At 43.6% G+C, this 26,185-nt stretch overlaps 2 protein-coding genes across 4 annotated transcripts in view; one reads left to right on the forward strand and one right to left on the reverse strand.

The window, feature by feature from the left end:
* Positions 1–16,403, forward strand: part of DZIP1 (DAZ interacting zinc finger protein 1) — a gene marked incomplete at its 5' end in the record, with an annotated part of 32,775 nt that extends 16,372 nt beyond the window's left edge. Inside the window, 9 exons of the mRNA XM_084280170.1 lie at positions 5,793–5,852; positions 8,956–9,101; positions 9,431–9,626; positions 9,987–10,116; positions 10,297–10,347; positions 11,171–11,373; positions 11,704–11,834; positions 14,962–15,133; positions 15,935–16,403. Coding sequence (XP_084136296.1) covers positions 5,793–5,852; positions 8,956–9,101; positions 9,431–9,626; positions 9,987–10,116; positions 10,297–10,347; positions 11,171–11,373; positions 11,704–11,834; positions 14,962–15,133; positions 15,935–16,017 — 1,172 coding nt within the window. The 3' untranslated portion in view covers positions 16,018–16,403. The remainder of the gene's footprint in view (positions 1–5,792; positions 5,853–8,955; positions 9,102–9,430; positions 9,627–9,986; positions 10,117–10,296; positions 10,348–11,170; positions 11,374–11,703; positions 11,835–14,961; positions 15,134–15,934) is intronic.
* A 1,852-nt stretch (positions 16,404–18,255) lies between these two features.
* The window catches only part of CLDN10 (claudin 10), a gene marked incomplete at both ends in the record, with an annotated part of 80,520 nt that continues 72,590 nt past the window's right edge, over positions 18,256–26,185 (reverse strand). For 2 of the 3 annotated variants that reach the window (XM_084275784.1, XM_084275782.1), the window contains 4 exons: positions 18,256–18,370; positions 19,329–19,436; positions 25,085–25,166; positions 25,332–25,493. In XM_084275784.1, coding sequence (XP_084131910.1) covers positions 18,256–18,370; positions 19,329–19,436; positions 25,085–25,166; positions 25,332–25,493 — 467 coding nt within the window. The remainder of the gene's footprint in view (positions 18,371–19,328; positions 19,437–25,084; positions 25,167–25,331; positions 25,494–26,185) is intronic. The other variant, XM_084275783.1, reaches the window with a different exon arrangement.

Below are 26,185 nucleotides of genomic sequence, written 5' to 3' on the forward strand. Positions count from 1 at the left end.
AAGCATTGCTTTCTTAGTGATTTTACTTTCATTTGGACTGAGGAGTGACACAGTTCTGTGAACATCTGTATTTGCTGTACTCTGACAATTGGTATCAGCTCTTTCATACCTTTCCTGATTTCATGCTGCTCCAAATACAAAGTTTGTGGCACCTTATGAACCTTCTTCAGATAGAAAAGGCTGTTCCTGTCATTGAGACACAAAAGATTCACTACTGGCTTATTATAAAACCCCAAAGAAGGTATTTCTTTCAGATTCCTTTGCTGATCATTATTTTATTTATCTCTGCAGGTCTCTCTGTCTGTCCCCTTTCTTCCCTTCTGGATTTTTTTATAAACTTACCCTAGTTTCTGGATATAAAGGTTAGCAGAAATTACAGTGTCTTTTCCCAGAATTTTTATGTCCCCTCAAGGGACTGACTTACATAGTAAATTAAGACATCGTGGCTGCATCTTGTGCCATTCTGAAAATGAAAGTGCTTGATGGTAGCTTCTGTACATAAATTTATTTAGCACAGAACATCTCTGAACTGTAGTCTTCCTACCAAACATTTGCCTGCATATGGAATATCTTCCTTTTCTTTCATTTCCTCTGAAAGAAAATTAATTCTGGAAAAGACTCTCTTTTGTGAATTTGAGTACACTTTTCAAGGTTGCTTGGAAGCTTTTGCATCCTAAGATTAGTTCTGCATTTCTTAAATCTGTGCTATGAAAAGATGCCAAAATTACAAATGCTATATCTTAGGTGTGAAGTTTTTGTGTTAATGTTCCTGATTTCTTGGGAGAGATAATCATCAGCCTTGAATGTCATCCTGCCTGACCATTCTTCTCTCTGTTTCTGAGCCAGCTGTAGGGTTTTATGCAAATACAGCTTAAGTCTTGTCTTAAAAGTCACACAAAAAGGCAACAGATTAGTTACAATTAGTTACAATTTCTCTAAAAATCATATTTTAAACCAGGCTTTGTTTCCTACATTACTCTTGAAATTCTTTTTTAGGTTCATAATACTAGATAGAATTAACACCATCAGTTAAAAAGCAAAGATACTAATTAGACTATCCATTAAAATGTATGACTCAGTCTTCACACATGGTGTGGACCAAGGCCCAGCTACCATTAGGGGAATAACTGAGGAAAATTTGGTCGAAGTAGCTTTCCAAGGCAGTTAACAGAGAAAAGGGGCCCTTTCAGAGTTGGGTTCAGCTGAACTAAGGTCTGAATTGCACTTTGAAGTTGCCTATAATCTCTTTGTTGGCTGTAGGAGTCTGAGATGACTAGAGTCCTAAATTAGAGGCCTCGGGTAAGTGTCAAAAATTTATCATATTTAAGATTGTGGTTCACAGTTAAGATTTGTGCTGCTCATGTGAGGTGTGTGGCTTCCCAGGGATTGGTTAGGAGACAAACACATTAAGTGCATTGATTCAAACACAACAGTCATACCTACAGGTATTCCAGGTTAAGTCTGGCAGCTCTTTGGATGTGAAATTTGAGCATAAATTAAAGCAGGAGAACATGACTATAGCCATGGCTTACATTCCTTACATCTTTAAGAAGTGAAGCAATTTATAGCAAACAAATTTTACAGCTTATCCTTGGTTTTCATATTGCAAGTGCAAAGTGCTTATTGTAGCTGATAGTCTACTGTAGATAACTAACATTTCTGTTCAGGACAGAAGTATTTTCATATTTCTTACTTCAGTGTAGACAGGATTTCTCCTTTAAATATTGTCCAGAAGACTGCTTTACCAATAGTACTGTTGAAATATTGGGGATTTTTTAAAAACTGTTAGGTAAGAACAGAAAAATAATACATGATTCATTTGAAATATACACATTCTGGATTCTTCACTGTTGTTAGCTGCATTTTCCTATTGCACCTGCATAGAAATTGTCTTCAGATATTACTTAAAACAGATGTTTAATTATTTGTTGAAATACAGGCACATTATTTTTCATTAGAATAATTAACCACTGAAGAAATTAAAGCAACCTGTACTTTTGATACATCTCATCTATCTATCTATCTCTATACACATTAGCCAGAAGAAGAGATATTCTGGAAGATGTGGGTTGACAGACACATCATTGTGGAGGTCTTCTTAAGGTTTCTGGCCTTAATGTTGGCTAGTACTGATATGGCTGGATCCAGGCCAGTGAGGTGTGACTGTGAGCAGCCTTCCTGTAGCGTTGGTAGCTGCCATTTAGCTAGGCTCAAGCTTAAGGCTGACAGCAGTCGTGCCAAGGATAAAGGTAGGGTTAGGCTTGAAGCTGAGGGTGGCTGGTGACGTGCAGTGAGGATGCTTCTAGAGTTGGCTACTGGATTTAGCAATAACACTGCTCGGTTAGGATCAGGTGTGGGACTGCTGGGGAGGACTGAATGAATTAGGTTTGGAGTTAAGGTGGTTCATGCCAGCAGCAGAAGCTGATTCATGTCAGAGTCTGCAAAAGGCTGGTACCACCCAGAGACAGCTGGTTATAACTGGTTCTACAGGGGTCATTGAGGTTGCGTTAGGGTTAGGTTTGGGCAGACATGGATTGGAAAATGAGCTGTGGTTAAGAAGGATCAGTTAAGCAAGGGAGCAGCCACAGAGCCTGACTGAATAGGTAGGTCTAAGTCTGAAGTTGAAATTTATCTCTATGGCCAAGAAGGGAGTGGAGATGAGAGCTGGGGTTCAAGTTGTGTAAATGAACAAAGTATAATTGAGGTTGCATCTGAACTGCAAGACCGATGTAATCTTCAGTTCCACCAGTACTCTGGTAGATCTGCTGGAGCCCAGCTTGCCTCCTGCCTTGCTGCAGCCTCCTGGGATCCGCTTCTGGTAAGGCAAGGACACAGTCTGGAATGGGGAACAGAGAAGTGACTAGGAACAAGCAATTTTATATAGGTGTGAGTCCAGAAGGAAAGAGAGAAGTCTGTCTAGGTTCAGTGCTCAAGCTATGAAGAAAGTTAGGAATAAGATCCCGGCCAGCAAGTTCTGATGTTGAAGATGTTGACGCAAAACAACACCCGCTTAGGTCAGCTTAACTGGGTTTAGGGCTGATGAGAGGAAGGCAGCCTGCTCTACTCATGGCAGAAGTTGTAGTGATTACAATATTTCAGAATAGTTAGGGTTTCAGTCTGCATTAGCAACTCTGTTTTAGATTTGAAGTCAGCAAAGACTGCTTTGTACAGATCAGAACTCTAGTTGGGTTGTCAGATTTTAAAATGCTTGTTAATAGTTAGATGCTGCTGGTTTTTGCACAAAGGCAAGAACTGAGTTCTGGTCAGATGGCTACAAGAAGCACATCTCTGGTAAACATAAGGAGAGGGCTCCTTAAAAGGGGAGATCTCCCCACCTGTCTATAAACCAGAGGAGTGGTGAACCAAGCCACTTTTTCTTATATTTGATTCCAATGAGATGTTTAATAGACATCTCTTAAAATATGTGTAAGATAAAGAGAAAGGAAATGTTGGATAAGTTGTGTTTCCAGATGGTGCACTCCCCCATGTCTTAGCATTCAGTTTCCTCAGTTGTCATAGGATCTCTGGAATTGGAAGGGACCCATAAGGACCACTGAGTCCAGCTCCTGGCTCCACACAGGGCCAGCCAGGTCAGAGCATGGGACTGAGGGCATCGTCCAGACGCTTCCTGAACTCAGCCAAGCTCAGTGCTGTGACCCCTTCCCTGGGGATCCTGTTCCAGTGCCCGACCACCCTGTCAGTAAAGAACCTCTTCCTAACATCCAGCCTAAGCCTCCCCTGTTGCAGCTTCATGCACTGAACAGCAATATTCGATGTAACAGCAATATATTTTGGTTTTGCTCTTGCAACTACTCTTTCTCTGATTTGTAGTTTCCTCTGTTTCCACTGAGGAAGAGAAGCACATACCTTTATGCCAGATCAGTGGAGTCTGGGGACTAGGCTTTTTCTGTAAAGTTACCTGACAAGGGCTTGTGCAGAGATGAATCAGCTCCTTTAAGCAGATTGCATTTGAGTAAAGCACAGGTAAAACAAGTACAGGTTAAATCCAATTAAACAACAACTACCTTACTGTCTAGTAGGTCCAGCCAAATAACTCGGAGGCTGCCAATGCCTGTGCAGTTAAATTGAATCCCCTTCTCCCCCAAAACTGTGCATCAGGTTCTATCCTCCAAAACAGGCTCACTGCAGGCTTTTGGGAGTGATCCCAAACCATGCCTGAACTTTGTTTTGGAGAATGTTAGTTGGTGCAGAGAAGCAGCAGCATGCAAGGAGCAGTAGTGTGGAGGATCATGTTCCAGTGCCTGGGAATGCGCTGACCACTGTTAAATTTCACAGCCTTAGAGACTGAAAGACCAGAAGCCCATTTGTCAGTCAGTCTCTGAGTTTTGCTTCTAAGTGTTTCTGTAAGATACATTGAAGTTTCCATCTTTTTAGCCTCTTGTGATGGCCTAAGAAGCTTTTTTATTTAGAACTTCTTATTTAGCCCAAATGACATGGGAGCAAATCTTCAGTATTGCAACCTCCTTGGAAAAGCAGGTGAGAGGCTGAAGAGAACTGCAAGTCTGGAAAGCACGGAGAGAGCAGCATTTACACCAGTTTTAGCCCCCTTCACATGGGGGATACCAGAGGTGTGAAAGTGTCATTTCCTGGTGATAACCTGTCCTAGTGCATCCCTGCTTGTACCTGATTGTACAAGAGTGCTGAAGAGCAGGCATCTTGGTCACTTCCTCCCCTTCCACCCATACAATGTAACAAAGTGCCAGAGGTTCCTTGTGAAGGCTGTGGCAAATGGATGTTGGCCTAAAATATGGGCCAATAAATTGGTTTCTCCTACACTGCCAGTAGTTGAGTTCTGAAAGTATAGTTTGCATGCTTCTCAATTTTTCCCATAAATGTAGAATAAGCTAAAATTCCACTTTCATTGAAATAAGTTTATTTATGGAACATTTTTAACATTTTTAACATTTTAAGCTCCTTAATTTGTCTTAGTCTACATACAAGCATTTTGATGCATCTTTCATATCTGAAGTCTGTAAAGTTGTAAATAAGCTATACCCTGGCTTCATTTATTTATATAAAACAAATTGTACCTGATGATCCTACAGAATGATAATGATTTAGGAAGTTGTTTGCAGCAAAGGACATTTCAAGATTTCTTTCAAGCACGAGGTAATACTGAATCTCACCATGTTGGAGTGATTTCAGACACTTAAAACTTATTTTATTGGAAATTTTATATATAAAATTGCACATGTGGCCTCTGTGCTTAATAATTCTTCAAAATGATGCATTAACATTTTTCCATATATTTTTGAGGATTTCTGTGTCCATTTTACTTGCCTCTTGTAAACTCTTCATATCAAATCACACATGAACATATTTTACAATATTTTTTAAAATTATAATGCTTTTTATGATAAATTAATGCTAATTTACTTAATCCTAGGTATTGTTGTCATTTTAAGTGCCTAAAAACATCTTACCTGACCTCTGGGTGCCGTTCCAGAAGGCTTTTCTGTAGTTGTATGTTGTGATTTAGCAACTAGGCACTAACTGATGTATCAGCCAGCCCTGTGCTGATGGCTTAAAACTGATAGATGACACTAGAAACCCATGTTCAGGCAAGTAAATTTTTCCTGAAGTGACTATTGTATTAGGGTCTCCTCTAAAAAACATGTACTGGTTGCATTGGGTTTGGGATTGTTAAGCAGGTTGTGAGCAATCAGGAAAATTGACATCAGTGTGTTTTTTTTGCCTGACTTTGCCACTCTGGACCTTGACCACCTTCTGCCCTGTTTGTCTGGTGTGTTCCCGTTCTTCCTCGTTATTAGAGCAGGCACCCTTGGTGCATATGCTGGAGCCCATAGAGGAGCTTTCAGAAGAGGAAAAAGGTAATGGTTGATTCAGCTGCAAATCTAGTGGCATGTGTTTTTCTGAAAATAAAAATGTCAGTGTGATTTGATCCCAGCAGTATTTTTTCATTGTGGTTGAGTTTGCTTACATGGTTGGGGTGCAGACATCCCTTGTTTGTGTCAGTCTCCTGTTTGCCATAAATATTACCATTTCCTTATCCACATTCAGTGTTTTTATGGAAAGCTGGCTAACTCCTCAAGAGACATATTCCATATGCCTGAGGGAATGCCCCTTTACTAGGAAGCTTTTGGTGCTGATGCTGTTGCAGCGTGTGCTCGCCGCTTTCTCAAACTCTGGGTGAGAGGATAAAGAGTTCAGGTAGAAGCAGGAAGTTGGTGGTGGAGGTTGAAACTGCCTGCTTTCGTAGATGCACCAAAGATACTTTTGCAAGTGCTCTGAGTTACACCTACTTCCAGGCAGCCACAGCTCCAGCCAGGGTTGTGCAATTCCGAATGACATTAGGTAGCCCAGTGTCGGGTGCTGTTCCTGGGCTTCATCTGAGGAAAGCTTGGAGCAGGCCACGTTCACAGAGACTGAAGAGAAAGCATGGGTTCATCCTGTACACCATCCTCCTCCTGAAGAAGGCTAAGAGCACTTCAGTATGCTATTCAGCTCTTTGGTGTTTCATCTAATCTACTGTGTGCAGACATCAAAATCAATCTTGAACCTTCAAGATGATGAGTTTAAATTTTGGAAGGATGATGCTGTTCCAAAAAGCAAATTGTCCCTTGAATATATCTGCGTGTGAGTGGTTCCCCCAGGGAAAATCCAGGGACTCTGAACAATCTCAAATAAAGACTGCTCACATTTTTGCCGTTCTTTCTGCTATTTCTCTTGCTTGCCACCTTCTCCCTTGATGGATTGTCTTTGATTCTTCTGCTGTGCCTAAAGGCATAGCCTGCAGTACAAAAGAGAGAAAGAAAGAATGCAGTCTGAAAAGATAGACCAAGATTTTTTTGTTTTCAGTGACAACTGTTTGTAAGGGAGAGTGTGAAAATTCTTGACTTGGGAGAGTATTTCATAGCATTATGTAGGAGCTGAGAGAGTGGACCAGATTTAAGGTCCCTTGTCTCTGAAGTTGTCAAATGTAGTACTTAGTGTTTTATTCAAAAAAAAAAAAGGAAATTAAAAAGGAAACAGTTCCTTAAATAGTTTGCTCCAACAAAGAGTATTTGGCTTGAGATAATTAGCAAGAATTAGTATTGTCATTAATTATGATAATGCTAGATAGTCTTGTTACCCATATTAATATGCAGTAATTGGGAATTTTTAAATTATTTTGGATGGAACTGTTTCATTGTAAGGATTAACATCTGAAAGGGACAGGATTTTCAGAAGGCTTCTTGGAGCCTTCCTCTTGAAGATGTCTCATGTCTGGCTTTGTGGGAAGATTTCATAGTATATAATGTACCTTTTCCTGACTGGGGATAGTCTGATATCCCTGTGTTTCCGCTTCTTACTAGACTCACAGAGTGCTCTGGGTTGGAAGGGACCTCAGAGACCACCTAGTTCCAACCTCCCTACCTCGACCAGGGACACCCTCCACTAAAGCACGTTGCTCAAAGCCTGGAGCCAGGACTCAGCTCTCCAGCCAAATAATTTTCAATCCTGCTTCTGTCAGGGACTGAGTTGTCCACAGTTACCAAAGCCAGTTAAGATTTCAACCAGATTCTGTCCTCTTCAGCACAGATCTCTTAGCATGATAGCTGGATGCTTTTTTGGTTTTCATTAGCGATGGTTCTTTCCCAGATCCATCGGAAGACACTTTCTCAAAACAACCTAAATATCATTTCTGTATCTTGAGGCTTTTTTGGGTACTCCAGGGTGCTTATCTTTCCCTTGAAGAAAACTTTAAACAGAAGTGCTTTTTAAGCAATCATTTAAGCAGGTTTGTCTTGAAAGAGAACATTTGAAAGTCACAATATGGAATTAATTATTCTTTCATTTATGATCTTGTCTGAGGGCTGGCAAATAACTCTGCCTCCCTGAAACACACCCTGTAAAGAGGCAAACTCCTGCCCGAGATTTACCTTTTCTTTCAGGGGATGGTGGTGGGAGTCTGGTTTAAAGATGCTTTCCTGGGATGTTGCATACCCCTCTGCAGATGCTTTGCTGGCCTGTGGCCAGGCAGAAGCACCTACCGTGGTCCCACTGATTATCGGTTCACTTGGTGTAAGTGGCACCCAGTTAAACTTTGTCTTGCCAGAGGCATGTTATAGGCAGGTTCCAGATGAGTATGTTTTGCTTCTTTGGTCCCCTGTGTGACCCTGTAATACTTTGGTGTAACTTAAATGTCAGTCTTTCAGTTAGGTGGAAGAATCTCTCTAGATGATTCTTTATTTCTTGCATAAGAGTTCCTGTCATTACTGACACTTAAAGCAAGGGAAAGAGAAACTTCTTTGTCTGCTTCTAAGTATGTGTGATGTCATAGACCTGCACAGAATAAAACACAACACTGAACTTTGTCCTTGAAAGAGTTCTGAGGAGTTGCAGTGTTACCAGTCAGGCATCTTCTGTGGAATGGTCTGCCTCTGACTAAGGCTTTGTCTTTACTAAGACTTTGGAAAGTGTTAGGACTTTCCAAAGACTTGATTTCAGTAGGTTTTCATAGCACTTCATCAGAGAACAACACGTTTTTTGAAGCTCTTCTTGAGAACAAGTCTGTCATATTCCTGTTTGAATTCCTTCTAGAGTTCAGTTTTAATTTGAAATAGTACTTTTCGAGATCTTAGCAGTCTTTCTTTATCAGAAGTTTCCAGGTACAGTTCTAAAAGGAAAGATTTCATATTTTTTTTGCTGCTAAACATTCAGGCATATATCCTTACAGTGATTCTGTGAGAAGAAAAATAAAAGATACTTGTGAAGGTGAGTGTGGGTTGCTGAGGTAGATTCCAAGTGAGCTGACTTTTGTAAGCTAGTCCAGGATTTTAAAAAGAATACAACTCCATGCAGGCACGAAGTGCACATACATGTCTACTGTGTTACTAAGAAAATGCATGCTTCCCTGCAGCTTTTAATTGTCTTATATGCTGGAGAATTTGCAAATGTCTCTTAAATGAATTTTTTCCATTCCTATTTTAGAAATTGAGAAAAGTGATCATAAAACAGGTAGAAGTAACCACTATTTAATAAATGCTTTGAAGACTGATCCTTCTTTAACCAAAGAATTACGAGTTGTTTTGGAGCAAGCCCTGGAGGAGAAGCTGGAATCCTTGGGAATTAAAGCAGTAAGATTATTTTGAGTTTTTTAAAAGAAGGGTAATCTTTGTCCCATTTCTTTTGCTATTCTCTTTCACTCCTGTACTACAACCCTCAACCTATAAAATCCAAAGCTCAATTTCCACATGTTATAAATGAGTGTAATTAATCAACCTGAGAGGATGTCCATCAAATTACAACTGTGGAGGATATGGCTACACCGGTGAGCAGTGCTGCCAGGTTTTGTGATTTTTCTACAAGCTCTGTGATATTTGAAGTTTAAAAGTGTATATAGAATGTAAGACAGAAACCCCAGAAATAATACCCCTTGTGTTTACAGTACCATTTGTTTCCTTAGGGTGTTCGTGGTATCCCAAATGATCGCTTAACTAAAATCTTGCGTGCCATTGAATCTGCCAGAGAGTGCAAGCAGAAGCAAGAGCCTGGCATCCAGCGAATTCGAGAGCATTTGGAACGCCAAGTTAGCTTTAGGGTGGAAGAGAAATCATCCTCTTGTAATAGACCTGTTTCCTGTCCTCAACTTCCTTCAGAAGGTTAAAATGGTTTTGTTTCATTCCTTCTCTTCTATTTTATACCTGATGTTTAAGGTTTTGTTTAGCAACATTTCTGTACAGCTGCTTTCGTAACTTTTCATCTAAATATTCTATATACTTATGGCCACAACTAAGCTGGTTCCTTTGAAGAGTTCTTGACGTTGTGTTTAACTGCAGAAGTCTTAGCTCCTGGATCGGTGAGGTACATGGTAACTCTGACCTGCTTTGAGGAAAAAAACTACTTCTTCTGTTTTGTAAAGCTGTAATCTGCAGCAGAGAGACACCTTTCATCTTAGAAATTAAATAGAATGGTTAAGCCAACTTTGTTTCTAGTAATCAGATAGATAATTTCTCTTGTAGATAAAGTCAAGTTCAGTCATCTGGGGATTTCCTCATCTGCCACCCCACGAAAACCAGTGAAGAGGTCTTCAACAGCTGTCCGCCCCGCTGAGCCAAGAACAGCCATGGCTGAGAACACATCGACGCCAAAGTAAGAGACACTCTTCTCCTAATACTCCTACCTCAGGTGGCGATCCTACAGACCTGGGGTTGTGTGACTGATGTGAACATTTCCTGCTTATGTTGTAAGAACTGAGCAAAGAATTCACGTTATTTCTAAATCAGTTTCATTGACTGTCAATCTTGAAATAACTTGTCTTGTTATTTTTAGATCCAGGAAGCTTTTTGGAAATGGAGCTTCCAGAAAGACATCTAGTATCACGTAGGTTTTGTTCCCTTTTATTTTTGACAGAAACATTTTTGGTGACTGAATATTCACATGCTTGCCACACAGAAGCTGAAAGTATAAACAAGGCATGTTTCATATTTTGTTTAAAAGCATTATTCATTTTGAGACTGCTGATTTAATCTCTCAAAGACAGCATCTTCTCCTTTCAGCAGATAGAGTATTTATTGTGAAAGGGAGAGGGACATTCAATAAAATCTGTAGTATCATGTCCTTTAGTTTTGTTCTCAGATATTTTTTCTGAGCCAGCTAAAACCATTTAAAGACTTTGGTGAATTCTTTCAGTTTATTGATATTTTCTGACCAAAATTAAGCACAATATTCCAGATTCCACTCACATCAGGCACATTACTTGTGATTTCCTGCACCTAAAAATTCCTGAATTATTTTCATCTAACAGAATATCAGAACAGACTTTCTGTGGTGCAGATTCCTAGACCCTGAATTTTTCTCTCCTTGCTGGTCCATGAAAGCCTTTGTTTACCTGGCAAGACTTATTATATATTTATTGGTCTGTTGTTTTGAAAGACAGTCGCAAAGAGGGATGTAATCATGTCTTTGTAAGAGATCATTTTGTGACAACTTGCAAAGTTCACTTGGCAGCATGATTTCTTTTACATAGCTTTATGGATAATTAGAATTTTTGAGAGCTGCTGAATTTTCCACATAAGAAAAATGCATGTGTTAGTGGAAAGGAAAGTACAAGGAAGCTTAAATATGTGTGTGTGTGTGTATGTGTATCAGTGTGGTGTTTATCATTGAAAGTGGCAAGTTCTCAGGTTGTATGTGTTTTCCTTAGAACTCCACCATTCAGCTCAGAGGAAGAGGTAGATGAGGACGATATTAAGCAGTATTACATGTCACCAGAACTACTGCAGAAGCAGTCAAAACCCTCAGGCAGCAAAGTCAGTGCTTTTCTGAAGGCCTCTGGCAAAAGCAATATGGATGGGTTGGAGCAAAGGGAAATAGAAAGAACTGGAACATCTGCAAAGACTTCTAAAGGTGCTTTCACTACTTCTGTTATGTGCACGTTGTAACGGCCCTGCCTGATTTTGCATTTCCTGAGAATACTCCTGACTACCTAGTCTTGAGCCTGTGTATATTAATGTGCATTTTATGCTTTTGCTGATGTTTACATTATCATCCTTTGAAATGTCAGTTCAAATTAGATATGTATCATGCTATTTCATATGTTAAGTGCAGAAACAGAGACAATCTTTGCCTCAGAGACTTCTGTCTAAACATTTGCTTTTCAACCCTTTACTTACTTCTACTTTGTGGAAGATTTCTTGTGAATGGAAACTGTCAATATGATTTGTTTATGAACTTTAGGAACAGTTATTCAAAAGCTGACTGAACAAGTTGGAAAGAGTGTTTCTACCCATGGAAACAAGAACAAACCAGCTGGAGGGGTTAACGTTGCACAGGCCTTTATTAAGAAAGAAGAGGTGCAAGAACCGAAGGTACCACTTTCCTTTTTTTTTCATGCTGAAACCATCTTGATGAAGAGTTTAATTCTCAAATACAGTTACAGAATTACAACAAGTAGTTTTTCAGGTCCATCTGCACTGCTATATAGAAAAGTGCTAGTGAGTGAGCCGTGGCAAGGGGCCCTTCCATCCACACTGCTTGTTAGCTTACACCATGACTGGATCATTACAGGGAGCACAAACCTTGGGCCCAATTGGTCTCATTTTTATCTCCTACTTGAGCAGCACAGAGAGCACCCTCCTAGTAGGTTTTGATGGAGGAAAAGATTAATTTGCTTAGCTGATACTTGAGAATCTTTTTATTTCTTGAGCTTTATCTGATATGGAACTTCTAAATACACCTTACTGAGGAGACCAATTCCATTTCTGAATATGATCTTTGTTCTGCTGCATCTATTTGCAATCATACACTGTTTTCAGACTACATCAGATCTATCACTGATGTCTGTCCCTTGAGTATGCCATGTGTTCACAGTCGGGCTTCTAAGACAGCTTAGGCTTTATCCCTCAAGCTCCTGAGGTCCTAGTCTTCTCCTCAGTTTAAAGTTTTATAATTCATAAGCCACTTTGAAGCAAATTTCTCTTTCCCTGAACATTTTTATTTTTTTTTAAAGATCAAAAGTTACTCCACATCAGAACTCAACAGCAGATAGTGCTATTCATTGTGGTTTTAGTAGACATTGTGTCTGTGTATTGGCACAGTGACGCGTTGCTGTGTGGACATGATGAGTTTGAAGTGAGTTTATAAACCCAGGGCAGACGTTGCTACTCTCTCTCTGGAATCGCTACAGCACAACGCACCATCCTGGGACACAGGGGGAAATGTCCAGCCTCTTTTCAGTGGTCTGTGGGGACAGGACAAGGGGCAATGGCTGCAAGTTGGAGCACAGGAAGTTCTGCACTAATATGTGGAAGAACTTTTTCACAGTGAGGGTGACAGAGCCCTGGCACAGGATGCCCAGGGGGGTTGTGGAGTCTCCTTCTCTGGAGATATTCAAGACCCGTCAGGACACCTCCCTGTGTGACCTGTCCTGGGGAGCTGCTTTGGCAGGGGGGTTGGACCCAATGATCTCTCGAGGTCCCTTCCAACCCCTATGATTCTGTGATCCTATGATCTTGTATTCTTTGCTAATTATGTATGGACATGCATATCTTCATGTTTAAAAGTAGGCTTATTGTTTGAGTTAATCCTTTAAATTTGAGGTGGGAGTTTCAAAGGTGCCCAAAGACATAAACACATTGGAATTCCAATGCCATTGGAATGAGGGCTTCTCTTAAAATCCAAAATTTGGTATTAGCTTAAGTACTAATAATTTAACTACTTACAGTTGCTAATGCTCCTTCTCAAAATCTACAGTACCATAAAACCTTTGTAAGGCATCCCGATGTCCTATGTTTTGTAAAGGTGTCATGCTTTACAGTAGATAATTCAGGAAGATTTTAGAGAAAATGAATGTTGTGCTTCCCTGAAGCTGTACTACCCGAGCTCCCCTTACCAGGCACTGCATGGATGACAGTACTTCTTTGGAGTAACTCTTTGAGCAGGTTTGGTTGTTGCCGTGCATTTACATGGTCAAAGCCAAATTCTGTTTGAAGTTGACGGTTTTCTCTCTATTTTGTCCTTTAAAAGTCAGTTGGGACTTAGTGGCTGTTTGAGGAAAGTCTTCCTCCAGCCTTTCTCGATGTGACTCTGGCTTCCCCCTACCCCGCCCTCCAAAGGCAGATAACTTGCACCAAGCACAATGTTGAACCCTGGTATGTTAATAACACAGCTCATGGAGCAGACCTGTCAGCTGCTGAAAACCAGTGTGCAGGGTGAGTGTTGAATGATGCTGCAGGGCGGAGCAGCGCTGCGGTCTCTCCCCGTCTTTCCAGACGCCGTGACACGCTCGCGTCCCCTTTTCTCTAGCCTGTGCATACCTCACATTGCTTTCTAACAGCACGTGGCTCTTCCTCCTGGGCGACAGAGGAGGGTTTGTGTCTCACTGGGATATCTAGAGACTCCTGTGGAGTAAGGCCTTAGCTTTGCCTGAAACCAGGACAAGGGGGAATGGATTAAAGCTAAAAGAGGGAAGATTTAAATTACATATTAGGGGGAAGTTCTTTACAGAGAAGGTGGTGAGGTGCTGAAACAGGCTGCCCAGAGAGGTGGTGGAGGCCCCGTCCCTGGAGGTGTTCAAGGCCAGGTTGGATGGGGCCCTGGGCAACCTTGTGTAGATCCAGGCCTGGAGGTTGGTGGCCCTGCCTGTGGCAGGGGGATTGGAACTCTGTGATCCTTGGGGTCCCTTCCAACCCAGACCATTCTATGATTCTATCAAACCCTCCTTCGCTATCCACAGTCAAGCTCTCTGGTAATGGCTCGATCCCACCGAACCGCAGCTGAGTGACAGGCGGGGAAATGCTGTGGCTCTTCTTTCAAAAGATACTTCACTGTCAGGCAGATGAGATAAGAAAGGCCACAGACTTGCTGCCTTCAGGTTGTTCATCTGTTTGACTTAGACTCTCATTTTGGGAGCTCATTATGCAGATCCACCACTTAATTAAAAATATACTTGTACGTGCTAGCAGTGAGTCTTAAGAGGAATCCGTATTTTAACTTTGAGATTGTTCTCAACTTCCATTATTTAATTTTCTCTTGAAGCAAACTAGTTTTCAATTCAAAAGAACTTTATTGCAATGTTCAATTTTTTGTTCTGGAATGTTTCTGTAGCAAACTAAACTGCTGGCTTGCAGTGTAGCATGTCATATCTTTTGTTTTCACATAGGTAATATACATTCCAATCCGTCTCAGTGGAGTAGCTAATGTCCTAGAAAAGACAACCCTTTCTTTAAGTTAGACTGAAAGCAGCTTTTGCAGTTCCTGATTAAAAAAACCCCAAAGCAACACACTTTTAGCTTTGGAACCATAGTAGTGAATCAATATACTTCAGGTAACTGGATTACGTGGGTCTTAAAACTATGGTGATAGATGTCCTACAGGCTGCGTGCCCGTGCTTTTGTCTCAAGCAGTTTCTCATTGTTGAGTTTAAGGAAGATTCTCAACCCAACTTGAATGGACAGAGGAAAAACTGTGTGGGTTTTTTTTTCTTCTCCCTGTTAGTTTGCAGAAGTTGAAGAAGATGATTGGGATATATCATCAGTAGAAGACGACTTTTTATTGAATAAGGTTGATAAAGGTCAGAAGGCGTTGAAGACTCAGAAAAACGAGTCAAATGCTGCGTCTGTGGTACATGCCTGGGGTCTTCCCAAGAAGGGTGTACCAAAGGACGAGGGTAACGTATCCATACTCCTACGCTACAAACCTTAAGTGACTGACTCACCTGGAGGGGAACTTAAGTAGTATCATGTATTACTCATTATAATTCGGTACGTGGTGCTTTGTAAGGAAAGAGCAAGTTAAAGAAAACCCACCTGTGTGCTTGGGTTTGTCATACAAACGTCCTGGATTGTATTTATGATAAATACTTACATGTAAACAAGACATGCTATACCGTTGGGATCCCAGGAAGCTTGAATGTGAGATTTTAAAAACCACAGTGCCATCAGGCTTCATCCTCATCTCAAAAATTAATCACCCAGGATTTCTTGGGTTTAAATCTCTTCCCAAATTTACCTGAGGAGGGAAACTTCCTTTCTTTGTCTTGAGAATACTAATAAGGTTCCAGGCTTGTTCAAGATACCCAAGTAACCCACCAGGCTGAGATAAATATTTGAGCTACAGGTAAAGGAATAGCCTCACTCTTACGTAGAACTGGCATAGTAGTTTCGAGCTCCCAACATTTCAAAATAGTTAAAGGTTAAAGCGGTGTCAGTTACGTAAAGATACTTCAGGTTGTTTTTAAAGGGAAAGTAATGTTGACACTGCTTGTCCTGTGCATTGTGTTCTGTGACAGAAACGGCCTTCGTATTATCAACACTTGTAATTTCCTCACCGGTTCAAATTCTGGACTTCCTGAAGTCCTCAGGTGTTTGCTTACATAGCATGTCATTTTATCTCATAGATAAACACCAATAACCCCCAAAACGTTATTAGTAACTGTTAATTTTTACATTTTCTTTTGTTATTTTAACAGGCCTCCACGAAGCTGATAACACGAGCACCTTAAAGAGCAGCTTAGTCACAGTAACAGACTGGAGTGACTCTTCAGACATATAACCGCCGCGCTGCTGACGGGAGGCGCCGCCGTTGGGCTCTGCTGGGGTTGTCAAGTGTTTCCTACTCATTTCTCCTATCAGTCATGTGGTAAGGAGGAGAACACTCTTTTTACAAATCTCCCATGTCTTTCAGGCCCGCAGTTGAAACAAGGCTGTTCACATGCACTGAAGTTGAAACTGGTCGTGCAAGAAAGCCTGTTTAATAGATGTGTCCATCTATTAAAAGGTGGAGTTTCTAACATTGTTTCAAATAAACACGAAATAAAAAAAAATGGCCTCAGCTATAAAGCCCAGGTGTTACCAAATGCCTCCTTTTTTGGGAAGTTACCCTTTTTGGGGGGAGAAGTTAGCATTTTTTGGAAAAATTTAGAAAAGTTGTTACTTTTTAGGGGTTTTTTAATTACAGCTGAGTGTGAAGATCAAAGCACAAAAATTGGAAAAAACCCTGAAACGCCAGGCTGAGGTGAGGAAAGTACCGACCTGCCCTTGCGCAAGTCCTGTCAGACCTCGGCCCTTATGGGCTTCCTTCTGACAAAAGCCACAACGTTGTTTTGACTGAGATGAAATGCAGAAAAACAAAAGGCACTTGGAATGGCTTTGTAGTCCTGTTGCATTTTCAATGGCATCGGGTGCCAAACCTTTACTGCCAGGCCCTGCTGGCCTGACAGGGCTGTTCTTTTCTTGTTTTATATAGAATCCTAGAATGGGTTAGGTTGGAAGGGACCTTTGGAGGTCATCTAGTCCAACCCCCCTACAGTAAGCAGGGACATCTTCACTAGATCAGGTTGCTTGAATGTCTCCAAGGATGGGGCCTCCACTATGTCTCTGGGCAACCTGTTCCAGTGATCTACCACCCTCATACTGAAGAACCTTTTCCTAATATCCAACCCAAATCTCCCCTTTTTGAGTTTAAAACCATTACCCCTTGTCCTATTGCCACCTGCCCTCATGAACAGTTCTTCACCAGCTTTCTTATAGGCACCTTTCAGGTATTGGAAGGCCGCTATAAGGTTCCCCTGGAACCTTCTTTTCTCCAGGCTGAACAAACTCGACTCTCTCAGCCTATTTTCACAGAAGGGGTGCTGCAGTTCTTTCATCATTTTTGTGGCCCTCCTCTGGACTCACTCCAACAGGTCCATGTCCTTGTGTTGAGGGCTGTAGAGCTGGACACAGTACTCCAGGTAGGGTCTCATCATAGCAGAGTAGGGGGCAGAATTACCTCTCTCAATCTGCTGGCCACACTCCTTTCAATGCAGCCCAGGATGATAGGTACAGCTTTGTCCCAAAATAACCAATGTATTGAAACTTCAGGGGTCTGTCACTTCTCACCTCAAGACAGACACAACTGTGTGTCTAATTTCCGTGTCTCAGTCTAGAAAGCATTTTGCGGCTGGTCATAACCTCTGATCTCATTGTACAAACACCCCCTCGAGAGCCATTGCCTTTCTAAGGGCAGGGGAAATAAAAACCCCCAGTACTAGCTGAATTTTTGAGCTGCTGTAACTAATTCAGGGTTAACTAAAAAGTGCTGCAAAGAACTGACAATATTCATTTGCTCAGCCCTTCAGGAATGTCATCAGCAGAGCTGGTAGTGCCTGGGGCCCTTCCCTTCCCCCTCCCCTTCCCCTTCCCCTTCCCCTCCCCTAACTTCTTCACTCCTGCCTCCTCCAGCCCCATGCTGCTTTTCCCTTCACCCACTCACTCCCTCTTATTCCTCTGGCACTGAATCAACCACGTTGCATGTTCAATCCCCCAGCCCTGGCCATGGGATACGGAGGCCAGAGCCTGCTGCTTCCCTGACTGTCCTCCCCTGGGCCTGCAGTGATGGCAGGCTCTGCAAAGCCAGTGTGCCTGTGGGGAGGTAGTTTACGTGCACGATGTGCCGCTGTCGATACGTGACGCATGTGATGCCATTCCCATAAGCAGCTGACCCACCAGCTTGGTAAACACCTCGTTTATTTGTTTTATTTTTATTATTTTTTTAAGGAAAGCAACGTCAGCTCATGATTTCCAGGTACAAACTTCACAATACCCACAGCAATCTTAAAATATTCCGTAACAAAATTTACACCAGTACGTAAAAAGCTGCAAGTTAATAATGTTTTTAAAAAGTCATTGTCTTCGTGGTAATTACAGTGGGGCTGGGGAGGGGGGACAGGACGGGACAGGATGGGGGGGAATCACTCTGAAGGAACCATATAAACTCATCTTTAAACCGCTGTGAATCTTCTGACCCCAGTTAAACGTAGGCGTTCTTGTCAAAGTGCTTGGGTGGGGTTTTGTCTGGGACGCTGTTGTGGACCTTTGTGCGAGAAGACATCACAGATGTGGCTCCGTTATAGGCGTAGCCCCTCCTGGAAAGGAAAAGAGAAGCAGCCGCTCACAGCCCGTCCCTCTGCAGCCCAGCACTGCAGCACGAGAAGGAACCTATAGCAGCCTACCTATACATTTCAGGGGAGGGGGCAGGGACACACACACAACACAACCTTCCTTCCCTGTGTGGTCTCGTTCTAGTTTGACTTTCGCCCTCCCAACACCCCTCTTTGCAAGTCACTTTCTTACCGACGTGTACCCCTCATTCCCAGCTAAGTCAATGAGGGCCCAGTCATTAAACACTCAGGCTCTGGCAGATCCTGGGTGAGCAGCTCCTCCCTCCCCTCTTCCTTACCACCCCTCTGCTGCTGCTGGAGGCCCCCACCACTGGCCTTCACCCCTCTCTTACTCTTGACCTTTTAAGGGGCAACAGCTTCAAGTTGGAGCACAGGAAGTTCTGCACCAACATGCAAAAGAACTTTTTCCCAGTGAGGGTGACAGAGCCCTGGCACAGGCTGCCCAGGGGGTTGTGGAGTCTCCTTCTCTGGAGATATTCAAGACCCGTCTGGACGCCTCCCTGTGAGACCTGTCCTAGGGAACCTGCTTTGGCAGGGGGGTTGGACCCGATGATCTCTGGAGGTCCCTTCCAACCCCTACGATTCAAGTGATTCTGTCAACTGGGAATTAAAGAAACTCTGTCCACATCTGTGAAGTGACCTGACCGCTTTTCTTACAGGAGTGAATGTGGGGGGTTTCCAGCTGTAGTAAATTTACAAAGTCTATCTATCCCAAGTATTTGTTCCAGTCGGTAGCTTTGCTTAGCTACGTCCATGATGGACAGAGCATTATCCTTAAATCCACTTACTTTCTTTCATCCACACAATCCTTTCCTGAACCCCACCAAAAAGTGGCTTTGGAAAAGCAAACAAGCAGCACACACATCGTGGGTACAACTGCACCACTCCTGATTTCTTTCAAGGAGTACAATGCGTGGTTTACCTTGGAGAATGACTGCTTTCAGCTATTGAGCAGCAGAATATACTGCCACCAATTATGCAGAGGGAAGCTCCAGCCCATCCAATGAACAAAGCTGCTCCTAATTCATACCTACAGGAAGTTAATAAATGGGTTTAAGGAAAGAGAGCATGAATGTCACAGGTTTTCAGAATAAAGCAACCTACTATATTTTTTCTCCCTGAGTAACTTCCCACTGACATAGATGCTATCCCAAAACCAGCAGCTCTGCTGTTCACCTGTGTCCCTTCCACCATTTCTCCCTTCCTCAGGAGGCAGCCTCTGTCCCTGCAGCTTGCATGGGTGATGTTTATCTCCCCACACAGCCAGCTGGGCTGCCTGTCTTCTCCACATCTCCTCCGGAATCCCTTGGCTGCAGGGTTATACGATTCTTCCACGTGTTTGAAGTGCACAGCTCCTGTCCCCTTGGACAATTTGGGGTTTTTCCCCACTGTCTCCCAAGCTGGACCGGGGCTTTCACTGAGCTGGTGACTACAGCTGCTGCCTACAGCTCTCTCTTAGCACTCCAGCCTGCTTAAAACAGGGGGGGTTATATGCACACATATAATACACATACACAAACACATCCACACACGTAGGCAACATGTGCCATCAACCTTCTGCTTCTTTAGTCCCTGTGGCTGGACTCAGGCTGGAGGACGCTGCTCCCTTCCGAGCCCTTGGGTCACCAGCTCCAGGTCACCAGCAATGGTCCCCTCTGCCGCCTGGGCCACACACCAGATGTCTGTAGTCAGAAGCTGCTCAGTTTGACATTGAGAAAAGATGGTGGTGCTTTAGCACAAAAGGCTAAGTCCAAGTTTCTAAAGTAAGAGAAGTAAATGAAGGAAAAGGGTGTGGAGAAGACATTCTTCTCCTCACCACCCTTAAGCTGAGCTCTGGAGCTTCAAGACCAGCAGCAAGCCATGGCTGCCACTTGTCTTCTCTCTTCTCCAGCTCCTTGCCTGAGGTGCTGCTCTTTAAAACACTTTCAAGATGACCTGTGTTAGATGGCAGGCCCAGCAGTCTCCAGACTCTCATATACCTCATATTAGGACAGACGGTGTGTGTCCTGCTCCAGTTCCTCCTTGAGGAAACCTTTATCTCCTTCTGACTCTCAGGGTCCTGCACTGAAAATCACAACTGAAAGACTCTGCCATTGCTTCCACGTGAATGGATCCTAATTTAACATCAGCTGAAATATATTCCTGAAAGGGGTAAGCTGTAAACTGTAAGGGGTTCTGCAAAACTTGTGTCTTTACAGAGATGTGGAAACTCTCAAAAGTTGTCAGTGAGCCCAGACACCCAGAAAAGGACACAGCAACTTCCACAATAGGTCACAAGGGGGGAAATGCTGGCTGGAATAAAAATTTTAAAATACAAAAAAAAAAAAAAAAAATCACTTTTTAATGTTTTCTTGAGGTTGTTTTCTTAAAAAAAAGTCACACAGGGAGAAAAAAACCACACTTGGAGTTTGCCTGGATACAAGCCCAGGGTCAAGATGGACACCCAAGTTCAAGTCATTTCTGACTCAGGGACTTAGTGTGGAAAAGCGATGGAGCCATCAGAGCTCAGAGGCAGGATGTCTGGGGAGGGTTTCCACTGCCATCAGAGCTCAGAGGCAGGATGCCTGGCAACAGTTTCCACCTGACTCTTCAGGCCCTGCTGGTGCTCTTAACTTGTGGGCTTCTTCTTCATTTTCCATTTGCATTTCCATTTCCCGAAATACATCTCACACCATGAAGGCGCCTCTTTTAGCAATCCCACTCTGGGGATCCCTCCATCCCCACAGGTGCTGCCAGAGCACACCTAAGGGATATGGACCAGGAAGGCTGTTGCTGTAACAACTTACTTGCTGAGACCTTGGCCTAGAGAGTGGGAAACACAACTTCACTTCCACACCTCCACCCACAACGTTAAACAGCTGGCCTGAGGCTAACAGGAGAGGGATAAGGCCACTAACTGCCATCTGCCCTCCTGAAGCTCCTCAGCTGTATTGCAAAGAAATTAAGATTACACTGGGATTCATTGGGTAGACAAGGGTTACCTGACTGCTGCCTGCTAGCTGGGAAAGAAGACATGGAGCCTGGCCTTCCCTCTTGGGGTTGTTTGTAGTTTTTAAGCAACATCTGTAACTATAACATGTATAAACAGATTGCATATATAGACCCTTCTTGTGTGACTCTCACACTGCTAGGTTAATGAGGTGCAGAGCTGGCCTAATTGGTCTTCTTACACACACAAATGGAGTAGATAAAAGACTTCTGATTTAAACTGGCACTTAGGAGAAAAGGCTCATTTTCAGCTGCATATCGACCTGTGTCTGGCTCCCTGAATTACTCCAGCCCACCTTTTCAGCATTTAAGAACCCAACCCTAGCCTCTCCTCAACATCCAATACATGACAAGATCTTACCATATGAAGAAACCCTCACATACATTGGTATCTCCAGGGGAAAAAAAAAAGGAAAATAAGAACAAAAAGAAAAGGGAGAGAGGCTGTTTTAGAAGAAATTTCTGCACCTGCTGTTTTCCCCTTCCCACTTTAGCACTAAAGTCTTTGCAGGCAAAATGCTCTTGCCTTCTTAGAACTCCCAGTTGCCAGAGACAAAGCAGCCACTCCCCAAAGCCTGTGGCTGCGCATCCACCATCTCAAATCAGTGAAATGGGTCTGCTGAAGGATCGCTTAGAGATCGCTGAGGGGAGCGGGACACTGATGAAGAGGCCAGAGGTGGTGACCCCTGAGGGCTAAGAGAGTTCAACTGCATGGAACTGAAGTCACCTTCAACTACACTGGCCAAGCAGGCAAAGAGCAGAATTTCTGCTGTAATCCAGGGAGGAAGAGTTCAGGGACATGAAGGAAGTCTACTATCAGTACAGAAGAAAAATACTGCAGTTGTTACATACATTAGGACCATCCATGAAGGAAGCATCCAAGCAAACCACTGGAAGCTTCAATAGCTGACTGGATGTCGGCACACGTAAAGGGCATAGCCACCTACTCAACACATCGGACCAGCTACCTAAGGAGACACATTTTGAACATCCAAGTCTTAAAGAATTCTCAGAAAAGGAAAAATAGATCCAAAGGCAACCATGGGAGAGGGGAAAGAGGGTCCACATGAACTGTGAGCAATCCACTCAGAGACAAGAAATATAAAGGGCAAGAATTCCCTTTACAAAAGAATGGCAACTTAGTCTGGTAGTTTGGATAAATCGGCCCCACTCATCAGTAAGAATGATGATGATGACTGGCAGGGTTCAAATTGTGGCAGGGCACAAAAAGGGTAGCCTATAAGAGGGCGGGTTTTTTTAAATCAAGAGTAGTAAAGTGACAAAATAGTTTCCTAAGAGAAGCTGCGGGAGCAACATGAGCAAGAGAGCAAAGCAGAAGCACAAGTTCTCTCCTAACAGGGGCGCCCAAAGGGAAATGAAATCCAACCTGGCTGCAAGCACCAGGGTGTTACACACTATCACAAAGACTCCAAGCGTGTTCCTGCCCAGGGCCCAACAATCCCTCTGGAGTTGTACTAAACTGGCCGTGCAAACTGTTCCATCTTGGGCATCCAGCCTAAGGTTTCGTCCTACGTAAGGCAGGTTTCAGGGTGTCCCCGTGGTAGCTGCCATTCCTCAGGTAGGTGCATATATTCAAACCAGAAGTCTCAAGGTTTAGGCAGGTCTCTGATTGCTCCTGCACCCATACATATTCAGGGTGCCTCCTCCAACTGCAGAAGACTGAAGGGGAATTGTGATGGCTGAGATGACACTCAACATCCACTGTCCTTCACTTTCTGCTAGCGCTATCTCAAGCCCGTCTCTGACACCACCAGAGTAACTCTCTCAGGAGAGAAACGTGCAGCAGAATGTGAAAGGCTGAAACCCAAAGCAGCACCCGTGAGGAGCCCATGCCAGAATTCCACAATACACCTGCAAAGCACGTTAAACGCTCCTGCAACGTGTACCAATGCAAGGCTTTAGAGGTGGCAATGAAAAAACATCCCTCCAACATACTTCACATTGGTTGGGAGAGAAGGGGGGACGATCGCCCCCGGTAGCTCAATCTGACACAAGGTCATTGCAGGAGCTACACCGGGCACAACTCAAATTACAGCTTCTGGCTCTCCTCTCTGCCTTTATCTTTGTGGCTGCGATTATGTGCGCATGCAGCTGAGCTGCACTGGTGCTGCAGGAGAGAGGTAACTTCTGCATAGGAGGTTTGGCTGCCTTTATTTCAGCATGTGGACCGAAATTCTCACTTGCTCACAGTAAAACTCCTCTGCGAGGTCGGCCTGCTCTTTTGGAGCAGAACAGCACAGGGATACAGTGTAGGAAAGGGAGGTCTGGCAAGAACCATGGTATTTTTTACTAGGAACAGTAAGCCTGATGAATAATTAACTTCTGGCTATATAGCCAAGCTCCATTTTCTTCACAGTACCTCACATCTTTGTTTCTTTTGGAGGCCTCTGGATCCTGTTCTCACCGTATCAAACAAGCAGAAACTATAGCAGAATTATGGAGGAAGCTAATATGAACCTGATTTCAAGGGGCTACTGCAAATGTAAATCCAGTTAATGGTATTTATTCAGATTATTTTCTTTCTACCACAACGAAACAGAAAGGCTCAGAGTTCCTTACTGAGCCCTTACTTGGATCTCAGGGAAATTCATACCCAATTCTTGACATATCCTGGCACTACCACCACCAAAGCTTAGAAAGCCTTGTCTTTAAAGATAACTTTACATTACGTAAGAAGCCAGACCTAGAAAGTTAACGAAGCTGTAATTTACAGCCAGCGTTTTCAGACTTGGTGGGTAAGATGTGAACCCAAAATCCACGGGTTCATGAAGTGTCACCTTTGTAGGTCCTGAGAACTTGCACAGCTTTCAAGGGAGTCTGTAGGGGTGCTCATTATTTCTGGCATGCATCCTGCAATTCCACAAACATTCACTCCCTTAAATCGAATTACAAGTTTAGTCAAAGCATTTATGTCGGTCCTTATATAGTCAACGGGTTATAAGGTTTATGATCCAAATTTCAGCCATTGGGATATGAAAATCTGTCAGCACTAAGTCCACAGAGCCTGCTGAAACCTCTCCTCAAGAAGAGTGAAGTTTGCACAGTGGTTGACGGGTGTATGGAAACCACCTTCTACCATAAGATTCAGGAAACCATTTTCCTCCTTTCCTATCAAAAGATGCACCTAGTGAACACTGCTGTCTTGTGAAATCCTTTTGCTGCACCTCTGACACAAACACAAGCTTCACTTGGAACAGGCTGCCCAGAGAGGTGGTGGATACCCCATCCCTGGAGGTGTTCAAGGCCAGGTTGGATGGGGCCCTGGGCAACCTTGTGTAGCTCCAGGCGTGGAGGTTGGTGGCCCTGCCTGTGGCAGGGGCGTTGGAGCTCTGTGATCTTTGGGGGCCTTTCCAACCCAGACCATTCTATGATTCACTCTTGAAGAACCCTGCTAGCTCTGCAGCAAGAGGGGCAGAACCCCGCTGAGCTTATGATACGCCTGAGCACAAAAATTACAGAGCAATTGCCTTATGGGAAGGTGTTCGGTCATTAACCTCCATCACAGAGTTACTACAGTTGGAAACCATGATTAAATAAAAACTGCAGCCCACTCTCCTCCTCTGCCCAAGAGGAGAAGCACCTGCTCTCTGCCTAGATGGGCTCTGGAGCACAGCATGAAACTTAAGGTCTACTTCTTTGTAAGATTTATGGGTATAGGAAAGTACTTACTTTTGTGCAACAAAAGAAGGATCAAAGAACTCAGACGTGATCCTGTTTGCATACAGGGAACAACTAGTCATAGAGCACAACCCTGAAAAGCATAAGACAAACCATTCAGTGGAGCCAGCAGAAGAGCTTTGGGCCTGACCCTGAAGCTAATGAAGTCACGGAGAACTGTGCACAGGGATTTCTGCGGAAAAGAAGCAGCTCCGGTATGACTTCAAATCCTAAACTTAGAGAAATAAGGTATATTTACCAGAGAGTATGAAAATCAGTCCAGCTAAACAAGCTATTTTTGCTTTAGTCTGATCGGAGCCTCCGACTTTTGTACATTTCATCCCAACCAGTCCAAAAATGGCACCAAAGAAGCCCAGGCAGACAGCGGAGATCATCAGTCCTCTGCAGGCTTGGATGTAACCTGCAGTGAGAAAGAGCAAGGCTAATGTGAGAAACAGGCCCGACACGGCTTTCGCTGTAGCTCCTCTCCCTCCGCGCAGCGCCAGGCATTCGCAACCCGAACCAGGCCTTGGCCAGAGCAACGTCACCTTACCATGCGCCACGTTCTCCTGGGTGATGTGTGCCCCTTCACAGGGCATCGCCACCTCAGCCCAGCTCATAGGAAACACGTTAGGGCGCTCAGGGCTGCAAAAAAGAATCCTGTGGCACTGGGTACAGTATCTGCAGGAGGTTGTACCCATGAGGTTTTGAAGAGCAAACCCACACAGCCCCTGCAGTGGCTGTCACAGGCTGCAGACCCACTCTGTGTACAGAAAGGGAATCTTTCCCAACATGTCAGTCCTGCTGCCAACGTGTCGCAGATGCAGTATGGCCAGCAGCTGATGGCAGCTGCTGACCCCTGCCTGGGCCACATGGGTTTGGATCCACAAAAGGCCTCACTCTGCAAGGAAGTCCGACACGTGCTCAGCTTCATGGATAGAAGTAACCCTTGGAGATAAAAGAAACTACTGCCTGGACAAATGTGGCTGGCCTGAGCTACATACCATTCTGCCATGCTGGCTGAGGCAGCTCTGAGCTGGACCTCCCAGGGACAGGGACTTTCAGCAGGACAACTTGGCCCCTTCTCTCTTCCCAGAATATCTTGTAACTGAA

Source organism: Gallinula chloropus (assembly GCF_964237585.1).
Source record: "Gallinula chloropus genome assembly, chromosome: 1".
Taxonomy (NCBI): Eukaryota; Metazoa; Chordata; class Aves; order Gruiformes; family Rallidae; genus Gallinula; species Gallinula chloropus.